Source organism: Pimephales promelas, chromosome 20, assembly GCF_988280905.1.
Source record: "Pimephales promelas chromosome 20, fPimPro1.hap1.1, whole genome shotgun sequence".
Classification (NCBI taxonomy): domain Eukaryota; kingdom Metazoa; phylum Chordata; class Actinopteri; order Cypriniformes; family Leuciscidae; genus Pimephales; species Pimephales promelas.
The window spans coordinates 10,951,401-10,972,035 of record NC_142788.1 but is presented as its reverse complement, the minus strand read 5'-3'; the positions used below and the strand labels follow the sequence as shown (position 1 = coordinate 10,972,035).

Below are 20,635 nucleotides of genomic sequence, written 5' to 3'. Positions count from 1 at the left end.
GATTCTAGTTAATGCACATGATTTCTTATATAGCGAATATCAGATTGTAGGCATGTAGTGTGTGAGTTTTTCATGATGCGCGAAACGGGACGGAGGGGCGAGCTAACTTGTTTGGGATCTCGCTTCAAACAAGTGACGTCACCCACAATCGCCGATACAACCTTTAATGCACATGGTGTTTCCGTCCAGCATTTTTATGCAGTATCCCAAAATTTGAATATAAATGAGTGGATGGAAACATAAAATTGACAGGGCAAATCAGAAAGAGGAAGAAAGACAAAAAAGAGTGAGGAAATGAATGTGCAGCTGCAGGAAGGAGTCCTTGAGATTACAGTGAAGGAACTTCAATAACACTGACCTTGAGATAATATCTCTCCGAATTATTATGACACATGCGGAGACATTGTTTTTTGACTAAATTGTTGTTGGCCATCTATCCATGATGCTGTGCTGCACTGCCTGTGTCAGAGAGATCTGCCCAGCTGTGAGTTTGCACTTTAAACATCAACATGTTTTCTCAATAATATCATTAATCTCCTCCTGTCACAGTCACATGAAGTTTTGCTCTGTTACAGGAAATGCCCTGCATTACGAGTTTCTGAAAGACCCAATGACGTACCCTGATTCCTTAAGAAATACATCACTATTGCCCTTGTTGATGTAACAATATGGGTATTGATATCGCAAAGAGAATGTATAGCCATTATCAAAAAGGTGGCTTGGTAAGTGAAAACTCAAGTCACACATTACACCGTGACACTAATTTTTTATTATTATGTACACTTTATGTATAAGTAGACTTTACACCAAACAATCAGTTAAAAATTTAGGGTCATTACTTTAAAAATTAATAATAATAATAATGAATAATCATATCCAGCAAGGACTCATTATATTGCCCAAAAGTGACATTAATAATGTTAACTTTCTATTCATTAAAGAATCCTGAAAAAAAAAAAACGTTTATCACGGTTTCTTCAAAAAATATGAAGCAGCATAACGGTTTTCATCATATTAGAATGATTTCTGAAGGATCATGTGACACTAAAGACTGGATGATGCTGAAAACTCCTGAAAATTACATTTAAACAGTTATTTGAAATTGTAATACTCCACAATATAAATGTTTTTACTGGATTTGATCATAAATGCCTTGATTAGAAGAGTCTTCTTCCACAAAACCTTCAAAAATCGCACTGACCCCAAACTTTTGAACGGTGAGGTAAATATTTAACAAATTATCTTTATATTTTCAAATTTTTTAAAAATGAAAATTTTGTATTTGAAAAACATGCTGAGATATTACTTAAAAAAACAATGATTTTATCAAACCAAATAAATGTACACAATATCAAATTGAAAATTGTTTTTATTAGCTATCCCACTCTCTGCTCCACAACACTGCTGTAAGATCTCAGTGCAAAGTAACAAACACATAATACTGAACGACATCAGCACACTAGGCAGATAACAGACCGTCAAATACAAGCACGTGATTATCTTGTGTGCCTGAGGCCTTCGACAAAATCAGCATTATTACTGCATAGCAGTTGAAATGCGCAGACTCCGGTGTGGATAACTGTGTCAATGGCATTTGGGTGTCTGTCTAGTATGGATCTGACAATGATTCGCTTGCTCATAACAGAGTGAAAACTACTGTGTGTGTGTGTGTTTTTGCCATCTAGGTGTGTAGGGCAGTGATGTTCGTATTCGATTAGTTGCTAATGCTGGCGAGGATATTAAATGACACTTTCAAACAGTAGTGTGTTTTTATTCTCTTCCGTCTTTGGTAGAAGTCTGGCTTCATTCTCAGGTGGAAGGAACTCAAGGTGATGTCGCCCCCAGATAGGTGTGGTCAAATGCTGCCAACGCTGAACAGAGAGAAACGGAGAATCACACATACTGTATATGCAATATCCAACAACAGGCCAGAGATTCACATCAACTTTTGGTGAGTTTGTGCATGCATTTGTGGACTTCAAAACATTTCTAGCATCAAGAAGTGCACACAAATCCACAAACAGCCAGACTCCACCCACCAACTACTCAAGCCAATCAGATAACAGCCGCATTGTGCAATCATAGCACGTCCTTGCTACAACCAATCATTTTGCTTTACAATCAGGGCAGTCTGGATTAAACCTCGTGATAAACATGCGAGTTTGTGTAATATATGGAATTACTGTCACACAACAGCCAACAGCTTTTCCCAGTTCTTCAGTCAAGCAGTTTTAATGATGGATTTGAGCAGCTCTGTGGATCTAACAATCCATTACGCATTATAAATACTTAAAACATTCATTAAATATATTAAATGATTCCCGTTGTTTGTATTAAATTTGTGACAGGTTGTTCTATTCCAAAAAATCATGTATTTAAAAGTGATATAAGCAATATAAACTACATTACCAAAAGTATTGGGACACCCCTCCAAATTATTGGATTCAGGTGAATAATGAATTCCAATCACTTCAATGGCCAGTTGTATAAAACAAGCACCTAGGCCTGCAGACTCCTACAAACAAGTCCATTTGTGAAATTTCCTCACTACTAAATATTCCACAGTCAACTGTTAGTGGTATTATAACAAAGTGGAAGCAATTGGGAACAACAGCAACTCAGTCATAAAGTGATAGGCAACGAAAAATCACAGTGCGGGGGCAGCGCATGCTGAGGCTCACAGAGCGCAGAAGTCGCCAACTTTCTGCTGAGTCAACAGCTAAAGACATCCAAATTTCGTGTGGCCTTCAGATAAGCTCAACACAATTTGTAAAAGAAAGCTTCATGGAATGGATTTCCATGGCCGAACCAGCCCGTTCTCATCCCAAAACGTCATCTAACTGACGCTTTTGACCATACGCCAACATCCGACGTTTTAGGGCACCCAGTTAGATGACGCTATCTAACGCTAAGGCCATGTGACCACCAAAGCGTTTTTCCACGTGCATGGCGTATGTTTTCAATTGTTTTCAATGGGAGCGCCACGTTTTTTTAAACACCATGAGCGTAACCATTTTTTTCATGCTGAAGGCCCGAGCGCCCAGCGTTTTCATTGGGCGGCGGGAGTTGAAAAAATGTTCAACTTTGGGTAAAACGCAGCTCTCATCACTGTCACTTTTTACCCAGCCGTCCAATCACAGAGGTGTAGAGGCGGGACTAAACCACACTGACCAACTGTCGCAACATTCTTTCTGTACAACATCAACCAGCAGAGCTAACCGAACAAATTGATGAAAAATACATTTTTAGTATGAAACAAATTATCTGCGAAATCATTTACAAGTAAACTGTGCTGCGGATATTCTGTATCACAGCAACGAAACGTCTCAACGGAAAAAACGCTGTGCTGCCAAAACGCTCTCAAGCGCCCAAAGCACGGCGTCTTCAGCAAAACCGTCTGGCGTTTTCAGCTGGCAAAAAAACGCTTTGGTGGACACACGGCCTAACCCTACCCCAGACCTAAACCTACCCGCGTCATCTAACTGACGCTAAAGGTAAAGCATCAGTTGGATGACGGCCTAGGATCGTCATCTAACTGACGTTAAAGTGTACCCTAAAACGTTGGAGGTTGACGTATGGTCAAAAGCGTCAGTTAGATGACGTCTTGGGATGAGAATGTGTTGGCCGAGCAGCCTCACATCACCAAGTGCAATGAAAAGCTTCGAATGCAGTGGTGTAACACAGCCACCACTGGACTCTGGAGCAATGGAGATGTGTTCTCTGTCTGACAATCTGATGGACGAGTCTGGGTTTGGCGGTTGCCAGGAGAGCGGTACTTGTCTGACTGCATTGGGACAAGTGTAAAGTTTGATGGAGGGGGGATTATGGTGTGGGGTTGTTTTTCAGGGGTTGGGCTTGGCCCAGTAGTTCCAGTGCAAGTAACTCTTGATGCTTTAGTATACCAAGACATTTTGGACAATTTCATGCTCCCAACTTTGTGGGAACAGTTTGGGGATGGCCCCTTCCTGCTCCAACATGACTGCGCACCAGTGCACAGAGGAAGGTCCATAAAGACATGGAAGAGAAAGTTTGGTGTGGAGGGACTTGACTGGCTTGCAGAGTCCTGACCTCTACTCGATATAACACGTTTGAGATGAATTAGAGCGATGAATTAGTCGATGGGTGGAGTCCACCTATTTGTGGATTTGTGTGCATCTTAAAGCGAAAAATGTTTCAAAATCCATAAATTTCAATTTATTAATGGATAGCCCCTTAAGATGCAACATCTCATTTTCAAATACGTGCTGCGATCCACAAATGCGCAGGAAGAAATCCACAAACGCATACAGCGATCAACAAATGCAGAGGAAGCCATCCACAAATGCACAGGAAGTGATCCACAACTGAATGCTAGGCAATCTCATTCGATTTATTTGTGAATTTGATTCATTTTTGTGAAACTCCTGTATTTATTTGTGGGTTTCATTCTATTTGTTTGTGAATTTGTCAAATATTTGTGAATCTCTTTACATTCATTTGTGGCTCAGAATATATTTATCTGGAAATATGCAACAATTATAACCCTTACAATATTGTTGTTTTTTTCATGGCAAGCAAAGTAGCAACACACACATCCCAGTCCTACCTCCATGAGAGAGCCTTTGCAGTGCAGCAGTTTGTAGAGGACGGTGAGAGGAATGCAAAGCATGGATGAGAGAGCGAGAAACCAGCCCAGCACCTCACCCCACCACGGGTACACATACACGGCATTATACACTAATCGCTTGTAGTTGACCACATGAAAAAAGAAAACACCCTGCGAAACACACAGACACAAACCCCTTTAATAGCCTCGGAAGAATGTGAAACCCAGCGTTAATGCATATTGCACGTAAAACCCACCATACACACTACCGGCGTGATGTAAGACCAGCACCACTTCATATATGGCAGAGGACGATAGCCGATCATACAGGCCACGTCGTCCATGAAGCGATCGGCACCTGCGGGGAGAGTGAGAGAACGAGAGTGAGGTGTTTCTGGGTTCACATAAGCACTCTGTATGTGCATCTCTGCATGCTCACAGTGATTTCCCAAGTACGACATGTTCCTGAATCAATAACCCTGTTGGCATGGGATAACACTCCAATGAACCAGAGATTCCCAAAACCTTTTTGTCACCCACAGCCCTTAGATATGAGATATTTACTTGAAGTATGAGATGCAATTTTTAATATTTCAATAATTTAACAGCACATTTGCATGTTTACGGCAGGGTTATTAGAAAGCTAACGGTTCTCTGATGTCGGTGAATGGTCACTTGACATGCATGTAAAGTATTTTAGTTTTGTAGTAAGTATTTTATTATGTTTGATTTGTTATTTTTATTTAAAAGAGTAAAAATATGATTTAGAGAGACAAAGAGAAAGAGAGAGAGTGAGACACTTTTGTTTATTTCAGTGTTACATAAGATTTAGTTCAACTCACAAACCCGTTTGGGAAACCCTGCTATAAGGCCCCGTCCACACTACTGCGTTTTCGTTTAAAAACGGAGACCTTTTGCTACGTTTGCACCTCCCGTCCAGACTAAAATGGGGAAAACGAAGACCTAAAACGGAGAAGTTTAGAAACGCTGCAGCTCTGTTTTTCGTTTTGAATCTCCGGAGGGCATTTTAGTGTGGACGAGACAAAACGGTTCAAAACGAAACGCTCAGCTCTATGATTGGGTGTCATCAGTCATGACGTATCCTTCCCTGATTCGCCAACCACTGTTTACACCGGCACGCGCATGCCCAGTGTTGGTGAATGGTCACGTGATCCGCGTTTTCAGTCGTTTTAATGTGGACGGAGATCATTTCTAACACGCAGATAAAACGCTGGTGTGGACGGAGATCGTATATGTTTTTATTCTCTGTTTTTAAACGAAAACGCAGTAGTGTGGACGGGGCCTAAACCAATCAGATTTGAGGCGTCTCTGCTGTGCACCAATGAGGCTTCCTAACTAGTTAAACCAAGCAAGACTTCCTTAGTTAACTGAAGATTTAATTTTTTTCATTAAAATTTTGAATCCACTGGTTGGGTTTGTCCATATTTGATCCAAACAAGGGATAATTCCTCTGTATTCCCCCCGTATATAAATGGTTAGGACTTGAAGTGTGGAGAAGGGGTGTTGGAGGGGTGTTACTAAGCTGTCAACGAATTGAGGTGGGACTGCTGAATACCTTATCGTTGATTGCTAAGTGCTCCTCCCAAACTTTGTTAATAAAACATCATGTATCATGACCTTGATTGGCTCAGGTGTGTTTAATTTGGGTTGGGGCTAAAATTGGCTGGACAGTGTACCTCCAAGAGCAGGACTGGACACCCCTGAGCTAGACCATCATAAACCAGTCTGAACCAGCATGGGAATTCAAACTGATCTTTTCAGTAGGGTTGAATTTTTGTAAGGATTATGTTTGTTAGCAATGTTGTTGCAGGACCAACAAAGTATGTTGATCCAGAAACACGTCTTATTCTGCAAAATCTACTGATTTTTTTTTTTTACCATATACCCAGGCCACCACCACACACTCCCAGAAGGCTTGCCAAAGCATAGTAATCCCACTCGCCGAGTAATAGTCAAACAGCTGGAACACATACATCCCTCCCTGTACAGAGAGAAAATGTCACCAAAAATACATCCAGGAAACACAATGTGGTGATATGAACTCCACTGATGTATCACATACTTCACCATGGGCCTCAGACGTACCTCGGTCACCATGGAAAGATCGATAGTAAAGCAGGTAAAGCAGCATATTGCAACAACAACTTCACGACGCAGAGAGCCTTTGAATGTCTTCGGGGGCAGCATGTCCATAATTCCGGTTATAAAGCCTTCAACACCAACAAACTGAGAGAGAAAGAGAGAAAACAGAAAAATGAGTCTATTTTAAAAGGAAGCGAAGGATCTAACCAATAAATATGTGGGCAACAAGGACAGCTGAATGTGTCTAACTTCGTCAAAAAATGTTGCTAGTCTAAGAGCTCTAAGCCTAATCTGAGGCTTTGTGTGAACATTGAGGGGCCGTTCACTCAGGATGTGTTCTTGCATTCCTGTGCTATTCTTTGATGGTTGCTTTACGTACAAATGCGCCACAGTGACAGAGATTGGCGAGTTGCTGTACAGTAGTGTTGGTTGCTAGTATGAAACCGTAGTGTGCTTCAAATATTTCATGTTCAGTGTCTGAAAACATAGTTTGCACTTAAGTATATTCTTTTAAATATATTATGTAATAAGTACTCATTTTAAAAGTAAGCAAAAGTCTACTTTCTTTTTCACAAGGGTAAAGCTGCTTTGCTGAACTTCAAATTAAAAACAGATACAAATTTCAATATTCGGTTTGATTCCTATGCTTTATGAGCCACATACACTCACCTAAAGGATTATTAGGAACACCATACTAATACTGTGTTTGACCCCCTTTGGCCTTCAGAACTGCCTTAATTCTACGTGGCATTGATTCAACAAGGTGCTGAAAGCATTCTTTAGAAATGTTGGCCCATATTGATAGGATAGCATCTTCCTGTTGATGGAGATTTGTGGGATGCGCATCCAGGGCACGAAGCTCCCGTTCCACCACATCCCAAAGATGCTCTATTGGGTTGAGATCTGGTGACTGTGGGGGCTATTTTAGTACAGTGAACTCATTGTGAACTCAAGAAACCAATTTAAAATGATTGGAGCTTTGTGACATGTTGCATTATCCTGCTGGAAGTAGCCATCAGAGGATGGGTACATGGTGGCTATAAAGGGATGGACATGGTCAGAAACAATGCTCAGGTAGGCCGTGACATTTAAACGATGCCCAATTGACACTAAGAGGCCTAAAGTGTACATGATGGCATGATGAGAAAAAAAATCATACAAGTTGAGTAAATGATGACAGAATAAAACATTCTGAGTGAACTATCCCTATTAGAGTCATAGAAGTAGTTCCAGATATGATTTAAACAATGAATGTTTTGTGTAATTTGATGTCTTATCAGAGCTTTTCAGAATCAGCTTGAGCTTACTAAAATGTATCGCCGGATTTGTGTCATAAATAAGTGGGTGTGGCCTCACCTGACTGTCCAATCCCAACACCAGAAGCATGAGAAAGAACAGCACCGCCCACACAGGCGCGAAAGGCATGAGTGACACTGCTTTTGGATAGGCAATAAACGCTAAACCAGGACCTGAGGGAAAAGAAAATCCATATGTTGATGTATATATGTATACACAATGGCACTACCATAGTACAAAGTATAAAAGCCTATTGTAATAGTCTGTTTCATGTAATCTAGGAGAACGAAGGACCAGAGAGTGTGATGAGGACAAAAGCATATCTCACCACTTTCTGCCACATTGCTGATGTCAACGCCTTGTTCGGCCGCCATGAATCCCAGAACTGAGAAAACAACAAACCCTGCAAAGAAGCTTGTGCCGCTGTTTATTAGAGCCAGAATGAAAGCATCCCTAAATAGAGAGAGACATCACCATGGGATTAGCATATAGCAGAACACGCACCGCACAGGGTTAAACTGTCTGGATTCTGAACTCACGCAACCTCTGATCTCAAGCATGCAAACATACACGCACTACTGTCCCACAGGGATGCTGCGGGATTATGAATCCATACAGAAAAAAAACACTCAAACATCTTTTTGGCAGGCAGGCCTGTGTTTATATACAGACAAAAGAACAATAAACTATTCTCTGTACAACAGTATACATACAGTGGGGCCAAAAGTGTATATCTTGATTATATAATTTCCAGTGAAAAAAATAAATAAATATATATATATATATATATATATATATATATATATATATACTAGGGCTGTGCAAAAGTTAATTGCGATTAATCGCATCCAAAATAAAAGTCTGTGTTTACATAATATATTTGTGTGTGCTGTATATAATTATTTTGTATATATAAATACACACACATGCATGTATATGTTTAAGAAAATGTGTTATTCCTATATAAAATATTTATATTTATATAATATAGATTATGTATTTATATATATATACAGAATTTAAGCGCAAATAATTCTTAAATATATACATGCATGCATAGGTATTTATATATACAAAATAATTATATACAGCACACTCAAATATATTATGTAAAACAGACTTTTATTTTGGATGCGATTAATCGCAATTAACTTTTGCACAGCCCTAATATATACATATAGTGACAAACATCTAACCCTAAAACAATTTAAATAAATAAATGCTTTACTCCAAAACACACCATAATTACTGGCTCCCTGTTTTTAAATCCTTTTTGTTTTTAAATCCATTTTATTTTATTTTTCTAATAATATAATGTTATATAATCTATTATACTAAATTATATAATAGCAAAATTTAAATAAATGGCATAATCTTGTTAAAAATCATATTTACAAAAATATATTCGGTAAACTCATACTCATATTTATTTACACAGTTTATATCCATCAATACACTATGCAGACCAATCCAAATCCACATACATCTACTCTTAAAGAGTATAATGATCCCATATTTGAGAAATAGCATTATGACATAATCCTTTTGTGTGTGTGTGTGTGTGTGTGTGTGTGTGTGTGTGTGTGTGTGTGTGTGTGTGTGTGTGTGTGTGTGTGTGTGTGTGTGTGTGTGTGTGTGTGTGTGTGTGTGTGTGTGTGTGTGTGTGTGTATGTGATAGTCTGCTTACTGGTAGCAATTGTTGTTAAATCGGTTGTAGCTCCCAAGGGCTGTCAGGGCTCCCAGACCGATCGCATAAGAAAAGAAGATCTGTGTGGCAGCGTCAATCCATACCTGCCATCATAATTGTCATGACAACAAGAATTATATAACCAAGTCACTTGGCTCTAGTTATTGCTTTAAACGTTCAGAACATAGGTAAATCTTTGCTTTATAATATTCAACCCGCCAAAGTGGCTAGTAGGATTGACTGCGTTACTCGGCACTATTGAAATACACCTGCATTTGGCGGGTGTTAATGTCAAGCCCTGGTTATTATAGTTAACTGAAACTAAAAATCACAACCATAAAAAATATTTTTGTTACTTAAATGTTAAATTTATTACTTAAATAATAAAATGGTCACATTATAGATTAGAGTCCAATTCTCACTATTACCTAACTATTAGCTACAACTTTTGCCTCAATAAACTCCTAATTAGCATTTATTAATAGTTATTAAAGTAGTTATTAAGTTCAGGTATTGGGTGATTAAGGGATGTAAAATATGGTCACACAGAAAAATGCATTAATATGCTTTATAAGTACTAATACACAGCCAATATCCGCGTGCTAATAAGCAACTAGTTCATAGTGAGAATTTGACCTTAAATTAAAAAGTGTTACCCAAAATAAAAATAAAAATACTAATATTATTTCAATGATACAAAAATAACACTGATAAATATTACATTCAAATTTGATCTATGAAATGTGGAATTACCTGGCTACACTTGCCATAGAATCAAGCATACCATACAGTATATAAAAGCTAAAGGTGTGCAGACAGTCTCTCACCTGTGCCTCGGAGAGTTTGCTCCAGTTTGGTTTCAGGTAGTAAATAATGCCATTAAGAGCTCCTGGCAGTGTGATGCCATTAACAAACAAGACCACCAGGACCAGATATGGGAACACAGCTGTGAAATATACAATCTGCACACACATACAGACACATTACTGTAAAGGTAAAACCACTGTACCTCCTGATATGAGGTATTTCTGAATCATCACAGACTTATGTTTATATTCACCGAAGCTTTTCTCTGACAGTCAAGCACAGGAAGAAAAACACAGCATGCAAACATATCCGCTGGGAGAGCTGATAATCGGCTTGCACGCGGACAGCGCTCTGGCCATGATCTAATTTGTCATGTTTGCAACAAACATTCATAATGGTTCGACTAATGTGTGTGTGTACAGTAAGTGTACTGTATGTATGGGATAATGTACAGTCTTTTTGGTGTACAGTCTTACAATCATTACCACAACATAAACCCTAGAAGGGTGAACAGGATCTCGACGCAAAGCAGATAATGACCATCTGACCGTTCATTATCCCGCTTTTTACATAACTAGTTACCAAATAGATGCTTAATATAATGATTAGAGTACTTGTAGATTAGCAAAAACTTCCATAGAGAATGGCCATTACAACATACAAAACAAGGAAATGCTGCAACAATAGTAAAATACTTATTTGTATATTATATTTATATACAGTACCATTCAAAACTTTAATTTTTTTAAAAGGTTTCTTATTCTCACCAAGGCTTTATTTATTTAATCAAAAATACAGTAAAACAGTGATACTGAAATATTATTATAATTTAAAAATGTAATTTATTCCTGTAATAAAAGCTGAAATTTCAGCATCATTACTCCGGTCTTCAGTGTCACATGATTCTTCAGAAATCAGTCTAAAATGATGATTTGATGCTCAATGAAAATGTTTATTATTGTTGCTTAAAACAGTTTTTGTGGAAACCCTGATTCCATTTTTCAGGATTCTTTGATGAATAGAAAGCTAAAAAACAGCATTTATTTAAAATAGAAATCTTTTATAACATTATAAAGTTCTTTACTGTCACTTTTGATCGATGCAATGCATCATTGCAGAATAAAAGTATTAATTTAAAGTAATTTTAAAAATACAAAAAATATAAAATGAGGTCTTACTGCCCCCAAACTTTTGAATGGTAGTGTATCACACATTTTTTTGTAGATTTGTAGTTCCTTGTTCTTGAGGTCCGTGTTTTTGTTTCCTTGATCAAATGGTGACTCTTAAGCTTCAAGACATCATCTTTCACAATCATATAAAGTTTTCGTACCTTTCCGGCAGATTTAATCCCCTTCCAGATGCAGAAGTAAACGATGACCCACGTAGCAAGTAGGCACAAGACCAAGTAACCGCTGATGGTACCCACTTCATCCAAACCACCAGATAGACGCAGTACTTTACGCCTGATCAAGAAAGAAACATTTTGTCAAACTACTTTAACCTGGCTTTTCCAAAAAAATAGCATTGTAATATTAATTATCAGAGCTAAAAAGTCCACAGCCTTTGACAATATAGCAAAGCGTTGTTGCATCTGCAAATGGTTAATAAACAACATATAAATATCTTGTTTTTATTGAAAATGTATTCAAATTACATCATATAGTTAAAAAATGAGTATCTCTTTTATTATTCAAATTAAGTGCAGTGATATAAACAGTAGTTGAACAGGTGTTTCACATCATTACTTTTGCAGTGTCTGTTTTATTACTACAGCTGGAATGCTTTTTTGGCCAATCAGTTTGTTTTGTATAATGCAGATTTTGTCATCATCATTTACTAGGGGTGTAACGATACCCTTATGTCAAGATTCGATACATATCACGATATTATTGCGACACTCCAAGACAAATGATAAAAGGTGAACAAAAAATGTACTGTTGATTAAAATGCCAAATTTACATTACATTGTAGGTCTAAATGAATAGGCTTGGACTCGGTGCTTGTAACCCAAGGACAATGGTGACGCCAGAATAAAAATATTCATGATTCTGAAGTTGAAATTACTGAGTTATTGTAGATGAATATGCTTTCATGCTTTCACTGACTAGATATATTTCAAATAATGTCGGTCACTTTTTAAATCAGACATTTAGCATTATCAGGACCCACAAATATTCCCCCATGGCATTATTATACATTATAATCAACATTATATATAGTAGTTCAATGTAGTACTTCCACTAAAACTCTGAAAACTTGAATTTTTTCTCACACAGTAATTTTTATTTTGGGGGGACTATCCACGATATGTATAGTTGCAGTTTTGTATTGCAATATATTGTGGCACAATATATTGTTGTTACACCCCTATCATTTACTCAACCTGTAAGACTTTCACAAAAACACAAAAGATATTTTGAAGAATGTCGGTAACCAAACAGTCGATGGACCCCATTGACTTGCATAGTATTTTTTTTTTCTCTCCATTTTATGGATTTGAATGGGGACCATCAACTGTTTGGTTACCGACATTGTTCAAAATATCTGCTTTTGTGTTCAGCAGAAAGATGAAAGTCATTCAAGTTTTGTAACAACTTGAGCGTGAGTAAATGGTGAAATTTTTTTGTGTGAACTATCCCTTTAACAGCTCATCTGATGGCACAGCACTTTGACAAATGTCTCATCAAATCTGTGCCAGGGCCAAAATCAGATTTGAAAGCATTTAAAAGACACTTACTCCCAGAACTCCATAACAGACGATCTCAAACCCGCGGGCTCCAGGCAGCTGGCACTGTGGTTGAGGGAGGAGACGTTAAGAGGGGAAAGGGACGGGGACTGACTGAAACACACCCGGCTGAAGTTGGTGGTACAGTTGACGGTGTTCCACTCGTGTCCACACGTGGCCCACGGCAGAGGAGAAGTGAAGGAGTGAACCAGAAAATACAGGCCCCATACCAGAACCATGATGTAGTAGGTGTTGCAGAAGAACACAATCACCATTGATGCCAGACCAAGACCTAGAGGAAAGAAAGATATTCCCAATGCTTCACTACATGCTGTGTCTCATGCTGGACAATATTAAAACCCAGTCCCAGACAGATCAATATTCAGTTTTACCATTAAAAAATCAAGACAATTGCTGGCAGAACCAGGTATGGATCTCTTTGTGGCTGTTCATAGACATATACACTAGACCTCACCTTGGGGTTCTAAGCATGCGTCAAAACCGCCGCCATCTTGGAACAGGCGTCTTGTCATAGGAAGTAGCTAGGTAACGCTGCTATCTCTGCCTTTACTTCGAATTCATTGATGGTGGTGGACTTTTGTGCAGCGTATGATGTTCACGGATGAAATCTGAACTAGGAAGAATGTTTAAAAAAAATAATAATAATAATTTCTTTCTGGAATCAATGATAAATACATGTCTGACCGTTGGAACAAACCAAAAAAACAAGAAAAATCGCATTCATGATGATTTATGGTGATTTTGTTTCCGTTAGACCTGTGTCTACTACATTGACGCTGATGCATTAAAGTGGAGGGGCTCCCCTGTTTCAAGATGGCGGCTCTATTGACGCATTCGTTCCAATGAACTGCCGTAGCCAAGGTGAGGTCTAGTGTATATGTCTATGGTGGCTGTTGTAAAGGTTGGCATACAATTATCTGGCTATTAATAATACTCCACCTTTAAAAAGAGGTGCGATGTTCCATGTGGCGACGCCACCCTGTTTCATGAACTGACCCAGAGCGATCTCCAGGAAGAACACTGGAATACCGCCAAAAAACACCATCAGAATATAGGGGATCAGAAACACACCTGCAACACACATGAAATGACCAAATATTCAATAAAGCCTAGTTCACACTACGTGATTTTAAGCCCGATTTGCAAATCGTTGAGTCGCCGACAAGTCAGGGTGTTATCGCGTGCAAATCGCGGGCGATTAGCGGACGATTAACGCTCGCCAATCCGTTAGTGTGAAAGAGCCAACAACGCACCAAAGACAGCTCGCAGACAGGTCACAAATATCTAGCCTGCTAGATATCTCGAGCAGTCGCGCGACTCAATCTCAGTGATGTCATGAGTACAGCCAATCATAGCAACGCATGGGTTGAGGACACCAGGTAAATCTTACTTTTTCTTTTTTGCATTTTTTTTCTCAGAGCAGATCGTCGAGCAAACAGTGTGCAGCACTAGTTTCTGTCTGACGTCCATATTCGTGTGTTGTGTTCTTCTCTGTAGTTTCGCGTCATTTCTGGTTCGTTTTATTGCGTGGTTTTTCGTTACAAAACATGGTTTCTAGACCAGATAGAATCGTGTTGTTGTCAACTCGTTATTTGTTTGATTATTTTCAGGATTTAGACCGTACTATAGTACTGAAACAGCTCTTATTGAGTCACAAATGATATGCTCTTATCATCCGATCGTGGTTGTATCTCTATGCAGTGCGTTGTTAACTCGTGTAGTGAGTTACCTCCTGTTGTGGATCAATCACGTTGTGTTGTGTGGTGTGAACAGCTAAACAACTTGAACACTCATGATTTCACTGAGAGCAAGTCATGTAATGTGAACTGCACAGTTCAGCCCAACATTTTAAAATCATGTAGTGAGAACTAGGCTTAAGCAAACAGGAAAATAACCCTCTATAATATATAAAAGAGTACATATTGCAGAAATAATACCCTTCAAAAGAATATAATTTAGTGTGAAATTACTGTAATGTTTTCAGACACTTCACAACACTCCACTCTGACCACAATCAAACCCAAAAGCGCACCAAAAGTGCTAGTGTGAAAGCACCCTGAGAATGTGTTCGCACTTGGCAGGTTTTGTTCGATTAAAATAAACTCTGGTGCGATTGCTCTGTTAGTGCGGTTCACTTGAATAAGTGTGAACGCTGCCATCTGATCGCTGGTGGGCCAAACAAGGGGATCGAGACAGCTGAAAAGATGAGTTTAGAATGAAATATGAACGCAACACGGGACAAATACACGTACAATTCCAGATTCCAATCGGATACAAAGATAATCGGATTTGGACTGACAGTGTGAATGTAGCCAACATTCATTGCTTCATTTACACATGTGCCTGATGAGCTGATGCTGTGCCTCTCTCAACCACAAACGCCTTCTTTCATCAGTTTTTTGCACTCTTCTCTTTAACTTTTGGTGGTCTATAGAACTCGAAATGTTTTTTCCCGATGATTTGAACAAACTCAACCATTTTTCAGCAGAAATAATCAGCCAGATTTGCAAGTCCATTCAGTTCAGTGGCATTGTTTATGTTCAGTGGCTCCAAAATGGCCGACTTCCGGATTGATGACGCGTCGTGAAAATCATCTATGGTGAAAAAACTTTTTAACTTCACAATTCAGTACCTCACAGTTCACAGTCTTTGTAATATCTTTTAGCAATACATTTCAAACATAATTTTTTTAGAACTGCCTTTACAGGGACTTTAAGGTCATACTGTTACAGTCTAATTACACAAAAAAGTACTAATTAACATGACTTAACATCATGTACTTATAATAGGGTTAATGTTAGGATTTGGTTTAGGATTAGTTGCTAAAAAAGTGTCTGTACCAAGTAGGTACTGAAAAATGCGACTCTTTGAGCGCTGTTAAGCGGAATCGTAAACACCTCTGATTGGCCATTGTGTTCACGTGTTCATTGGATATGTCTGTGATTGGCCACAATAATCAAAGCATGAGAGCGTTTGAGAGCACAAGCAGGACCGGTCCACTAATAGATGCCTGCTTTCAAATGCTTGCGTTTGTAATTTGTGTAAGCGCTTTATGAAGAGCATCATTGATGTATATTTACGACATGTTTTTGAAGCGCTGATCATTGTAGCCAATCACAGTCATATCCAATTTGTGCGTGAACACAATGAGCCAATCAGGGGTGTTTACAAATATCACTCAACAGCGCTCAAAGAGTCACATTTATAGTCGGCGTGAAACGGAAGTTGAGATTGTAATTTTTTCCTGGGATCGTTGGAGGTTGGGCGTTGCAAACAAAATGGTGGCAGATTTGAATGCGATTCTCTGAGAGGCTCATCCGCTCTGGCCACACCCTTTCGCCATTGCATGTGACCGAAATAGAAGAGAAGTCGTTTCCATGGGGGGCGGAAGGGTAATGTGTTTGATTAAAGATTATAAGGGTACATGAATTTAAAAAAAAGTGCACAGATAAATCATTTATAATAAACACTACAATGTTACATACAAAAGAAGATTTGTCAAATTTGATTTCATGCCAACTTTAAAAATGTCAGTTTTGAGTTCAGTGTTCAGTATCAATATTAAGGTGTAGTAAAGGTGTACTTACTACACCTGTAGTAAGTAACGTGTAACTACACCTTAAAATAAAGTGCTAGCAAGTGTGAGTAGAAACGTTGCCATGACAGTGTACTCTCTTTAAAGGAATAGTTCACTTAAAAATTTAAATTCTATCATTTACTCACCCTCAAGTTGTTTCAAGTACAAAAAAATATGTGTTTTGAAGAATATCGGTAACCAAACAGTTGATGGACCCCAGTAAATGATGACAGAATTTTCATTTTTAAGTGAACTGTTCCTTTAAGTCCTTTAAGTGCCCTATTAATATTATATAGGGGTGTAACGATACTCTCATGTCACGATTCGATATGAATATGCTTGCACACTTCCATTGACTAGATATATTTAAAATAATGTCGGCCACTTTTTACTGGTAACATCAGACATTTGGCATTATCAGCACCTAGAAATGTTCCCACATTGCATTATTATACATTATAACCAATATTATACATAGTAGTTTAATGTAAACTCTAAAAACCTGATTTTTTTTCTCACACAGTAATTTTTATTTTGGGGGAACTATCCAATACGATACATATTGTCACTATCCACGATACGTATTGTTGTATTTTTGTATTGCGATAATATATTGTGGCACGATATATTGTTATACCCCTAATATTATATTATCGGAAAGTAAAGTTTATATGTATATATATATATATATATATATATATATATTAAGGACACCTTACATAAAATTAAGTGCACTTCTTTTTACAAGGGTAACAATGATAACATCATTTACTCAATGTCACTCTATTCCAAACCTGTGTGACTCTTTTTCATCTGTGAAGCACATAAGAATATATTAATCCAAACAACACTAGACTCCATTAACTTTTACTTTTTGGAAAAAAAAAAAAAACTTTTTGTGTCCAGGTTTAGAACGACAAAATGTAATTTTTTTGCTGTACTATTCCTTTAAGTATACTCTTAAAATGTACTCTTTATATATATATATATATATATATATATATATGTGTGTGTGTGTGTGTGTGTGTGTGTGTGTGAGAGAGAGAGAGAGAGAGAGAGAGAGAAATAGGTTGTGTCTCCCTTGCAAATCATGTTTACTGACAGATAAAAATCCAGAAGTTTAGTCCATACACAACTGACACTGTTCTTGAGATGGCGTCTGAATCTTATGACACTGACGCTGGCTTATTGACATGCTTCAGCTGGCATGAAAAACAGAAAGTGAAGGGCAAAACAAAAACGCTGATAACTCTAAGCAGTGTGGGCTACATCACCACCTTCATACGTCAGAAGATCTGCACAGACGGTTAATGTTACGAGAGAGAGAGAGGAGAACAAAGAACAGAGTGCCACTTCTCCAACCTTTGATAAACTCAGGCCATGAACATTAGACAGCCATTGTCCTTCCTCTTTCTTCCTGTCTGTCGGGCCCACGTTTATTATTCTCGGCTCTTTGACCTTCTGACTTATCTCTACTGGAAGATACTTCATTACATTTCAGATGTTTTAGTCTATTAGTGTTAGGAGTGTGTATGACAGACAGAACAACTGAAAGTTTTTGATGTGTCCTTTTTTTTTTTACTCTGGGTAAGTTTTCAATGTGATCTCAAGACTTTTAGACCCAACTGTTAGATATGTTTATATGTGTGAGTAGCTCACCTCCTCCGTTCTTATAACAGAGGTAAGGAAACCTCCAGACGTTTCCAAGGCCGACGGCAAATCCAACACAGGACATGATGAAGTCCATTTGTCTGCTCCATGTTTGTCGTTCTTGATGCCCCAGTTCTGCGGTGGGGTCGCCTTTATCCGCCAAACCCACGCAAACACTGGGCTCAGTCACATCTGCATTAGACCCCTCCGTCTCTGACACCAAAGGACGGGCGACTTCTGCTTCCTCCTCCTGAGACTCATCCTCACACGTGCCTCCATCATCTGAGAGAGAGAGAGATGAACAGGAATTTATCAATATTTGACCTGCTTTTGCTTTAATGACAGCATAATTTGTGCTGATATAAAGTCTATATATAGACATCATATATGTAATATACAGTATATAAATTGAACGCAAATGCACCCATACAGCATGAGGGTTTGATTGTTTGCTGTACTCCTATGACATCAGTGGCAGTTTTATGCATGTCAGAGATGCAGTTGAATCCAGATTGGAGCGGATTGAAGGACTGTGTGTTTGAGAGAGAGCATGTGTAAGGAAGAAAGTGAAATAGAGACACTTGATACAGTTAAACACATGAAGAGACCATATCCGGATCCTGTTAAGACACATTACTGCTAATGGAAAGATAACGTAACATTACACCACACAACATTTTGATTCCTTTTGTATTCTTGTTATTATCAAACATATATGTAAACAAACAAACAAAGTCATTCTTACTGGAGAAATGCTCTTCTGGAGACATGCCGCGTGCTGAACACCGGAGCGTCGCGCGCCCGACAATCGACTAATAACCGCTATAACGTTTTGATTTATTTATTTTTTATTTTCAATTCGCGTTGTTCGGTACTTTTCCGAGGGGGTGCTGTCTGGTTGTTTAAATAAATTGGTCTTCAGCAGAAGGTTGATAAGATAGATCTCCAAATTACAATAATTGACGTGCGTCGCAGGCAGACGAGGAATAAGAGGGTCTCAAAAGCAGTCGACAAAGCACTTAAAGGTCAGCCTGAAGAATCGCATGGATGTCGGTTAAACGAGAATGATAGTGAGTCTTAGGGAATCTCCCGGTTTGGTAAAGTAATAATATAACGGGAAAGCAGGTGTTATGTTGGTGCCCGTCTCGTTGGATTTTACACTGCTCTTGGCGTCAGCGCTCAGCTCGCAGCGTCCCGGCTGTAACGCTCGACGCGACGCTGTGATTGGCTGACGGATGTGCGGTCGTCTGTGATTGGCTGATGTCCGATGAGGTCACACAAACCTGTACATGACTAGAGACGCCGCGTACTGATACACAATAGTACACTCCTTAAAGAATGTGTCAGAAGATCTGTTGGATTTGTGAATTGTAGAGATAAACTGCTTGCCTGACTAAAATTTACAGAAACGCATCGAGTGAGCAACTCATGAAGTCATCAATGCTGGTTAAAATAGAATTCACTGGGTTGATTATTAGCTTGAGGACCTGGTGATATATATATAATTTTTTTTGTCTGAGGAAGACTTCGAATTTGGACGAAATGTTTTTGTTTTTAAAGAATAGTACATTTATGTTTGTAGAGTGAGTTCACTTTGGACCTTAATAACCCCCTTTACCCAAGTAGTTTGAATTGTACTGAAGTGGATATAAAAGGTATTTTGCCAATTATCACTGGGCAGAAAATATCATAATATACTGTGCATAATGCATACAAGCACAGCCAAACAGCTGTGAGAAACTATTCGTGAGTCACCAAAAGCCCCCAAAATTCCATAGACTCTGTATTAAGCCTCGAGATCCAGGGGTATTAAAGGATCTTTTGCAATAAGAGCTTACGTGCAAGTTCTCTCGAGTTCCCTCAGCTGCAAAAGCACAGAAATAAAACTAAAGAAAGACATAGTTAGAGTTAACCCAAAACAGAAAGTTATGTCACAATTTTCTCACCCTCAAGTTGTTCCAAACCCATTTCTTTCTTTCATTGAACACAAAAGATGATATTTTGAAGAAAGCTGGTAACCATAGTTGATGGGCCCTGTTGTCTTCCAAAAATGGGAAAAATATATACAGAAGTCAATGAGAACCATAAACTGCTTGGTTGCTGACATTCTTCCAAATATAATCTTTTATGCTCAGAAAGTTTGTCATCTGACAAATCTGAAGGATTCATGAGCTATTGGTAATT

The 20,635-nt window shown here is 38.5% G+C and overlaps 1 protein-coding gene across 3 annotated transcripts; it reads right to left on the bottom strand.

Annotated features, from left to right (window-relative positions):
• Positions 1 to 1,351: 1,351 nt before the first annotated feature.
• Positions 1,352 to 19,647, bottom strand: LOC120478148 (sodium- and chloride-dependent creatine transporter 1). 3 transcript variants are annotated; one of them, XM_039669942.2, is made up of 15 exons: positions 19,197 to 19,646; positions 18,882 to 18,981; positions 18,461 to 18,733; positions 14,164 to 14,295; positions 13,216 to 13,495; positions 11,809 to 11,941; positions 10,499 to 10,633; positions 9,672 to 9,775; positions 8,313 to 8,437; positions 8,045 to 8,157; positions 6,692 to 6,832; positions 6,485 to 6,587; positions 4,843 to 4,943; positions 4,586 to 4,756; positions 1,352 to 1,871 (listed from the first exon to the last, which is right to left on the bottom strand). In XM_039669942.2, the coding sequence occupies exons 2-15, from the start codon at positions 18,937 to 18,939 to the stop codon at positions 1,740 to 1,742; spliced, it is 2,001 nt and encodes a 666-aa protein (XP_039525876.2). In that variant the 5' UTR covers positions 18,940 to 18,981; positions 19,197 to 19,646; the 3' UTR covers positions 1,352 to 1,739. The 3 variants fall into 3 exon arrangements, with proteins under 3 accessions (XP_039525876.2, XP_039525879.2, XP_039525878.2); XM_039669945.2 differs by lacking the exon at positions 4,586 to 4,756 and having other exon boundaries at positions 19,197 to 19,647; XM_039669944.2 differs by lacking the exon at positions 18,882 to 18,981 and having other exon boundaries at positions 19,197 to 19,645.
• Positions 19,648 to 20,635: the final 988 nt, after the last annotated feature.

Bases quoted from the DNA above. Each gene is read 5' to 3' on its own strand.
- LOC120478148 (XM_039669942.2), bottom strand. From the start codon at position 18,939: ATGCATAAAACTGCCACTGATGTCATAGGAGTACAGCAAACAATCAAA. The intron at 9,776-10,498 runs GTGAGAGACTGT...TTATGATGGCAG, and splicing joins GCAAACTCTCCGAGGCACAG to GTATGGATTGACGCTGCCAC. The intron at 8,438-9,671 runs GTAAGCAGACTA...CTCTCTATTTAG, and splicing joins TTTAACAACAATTGCTACCA to GGATGCTTTCATTCTGGCTC.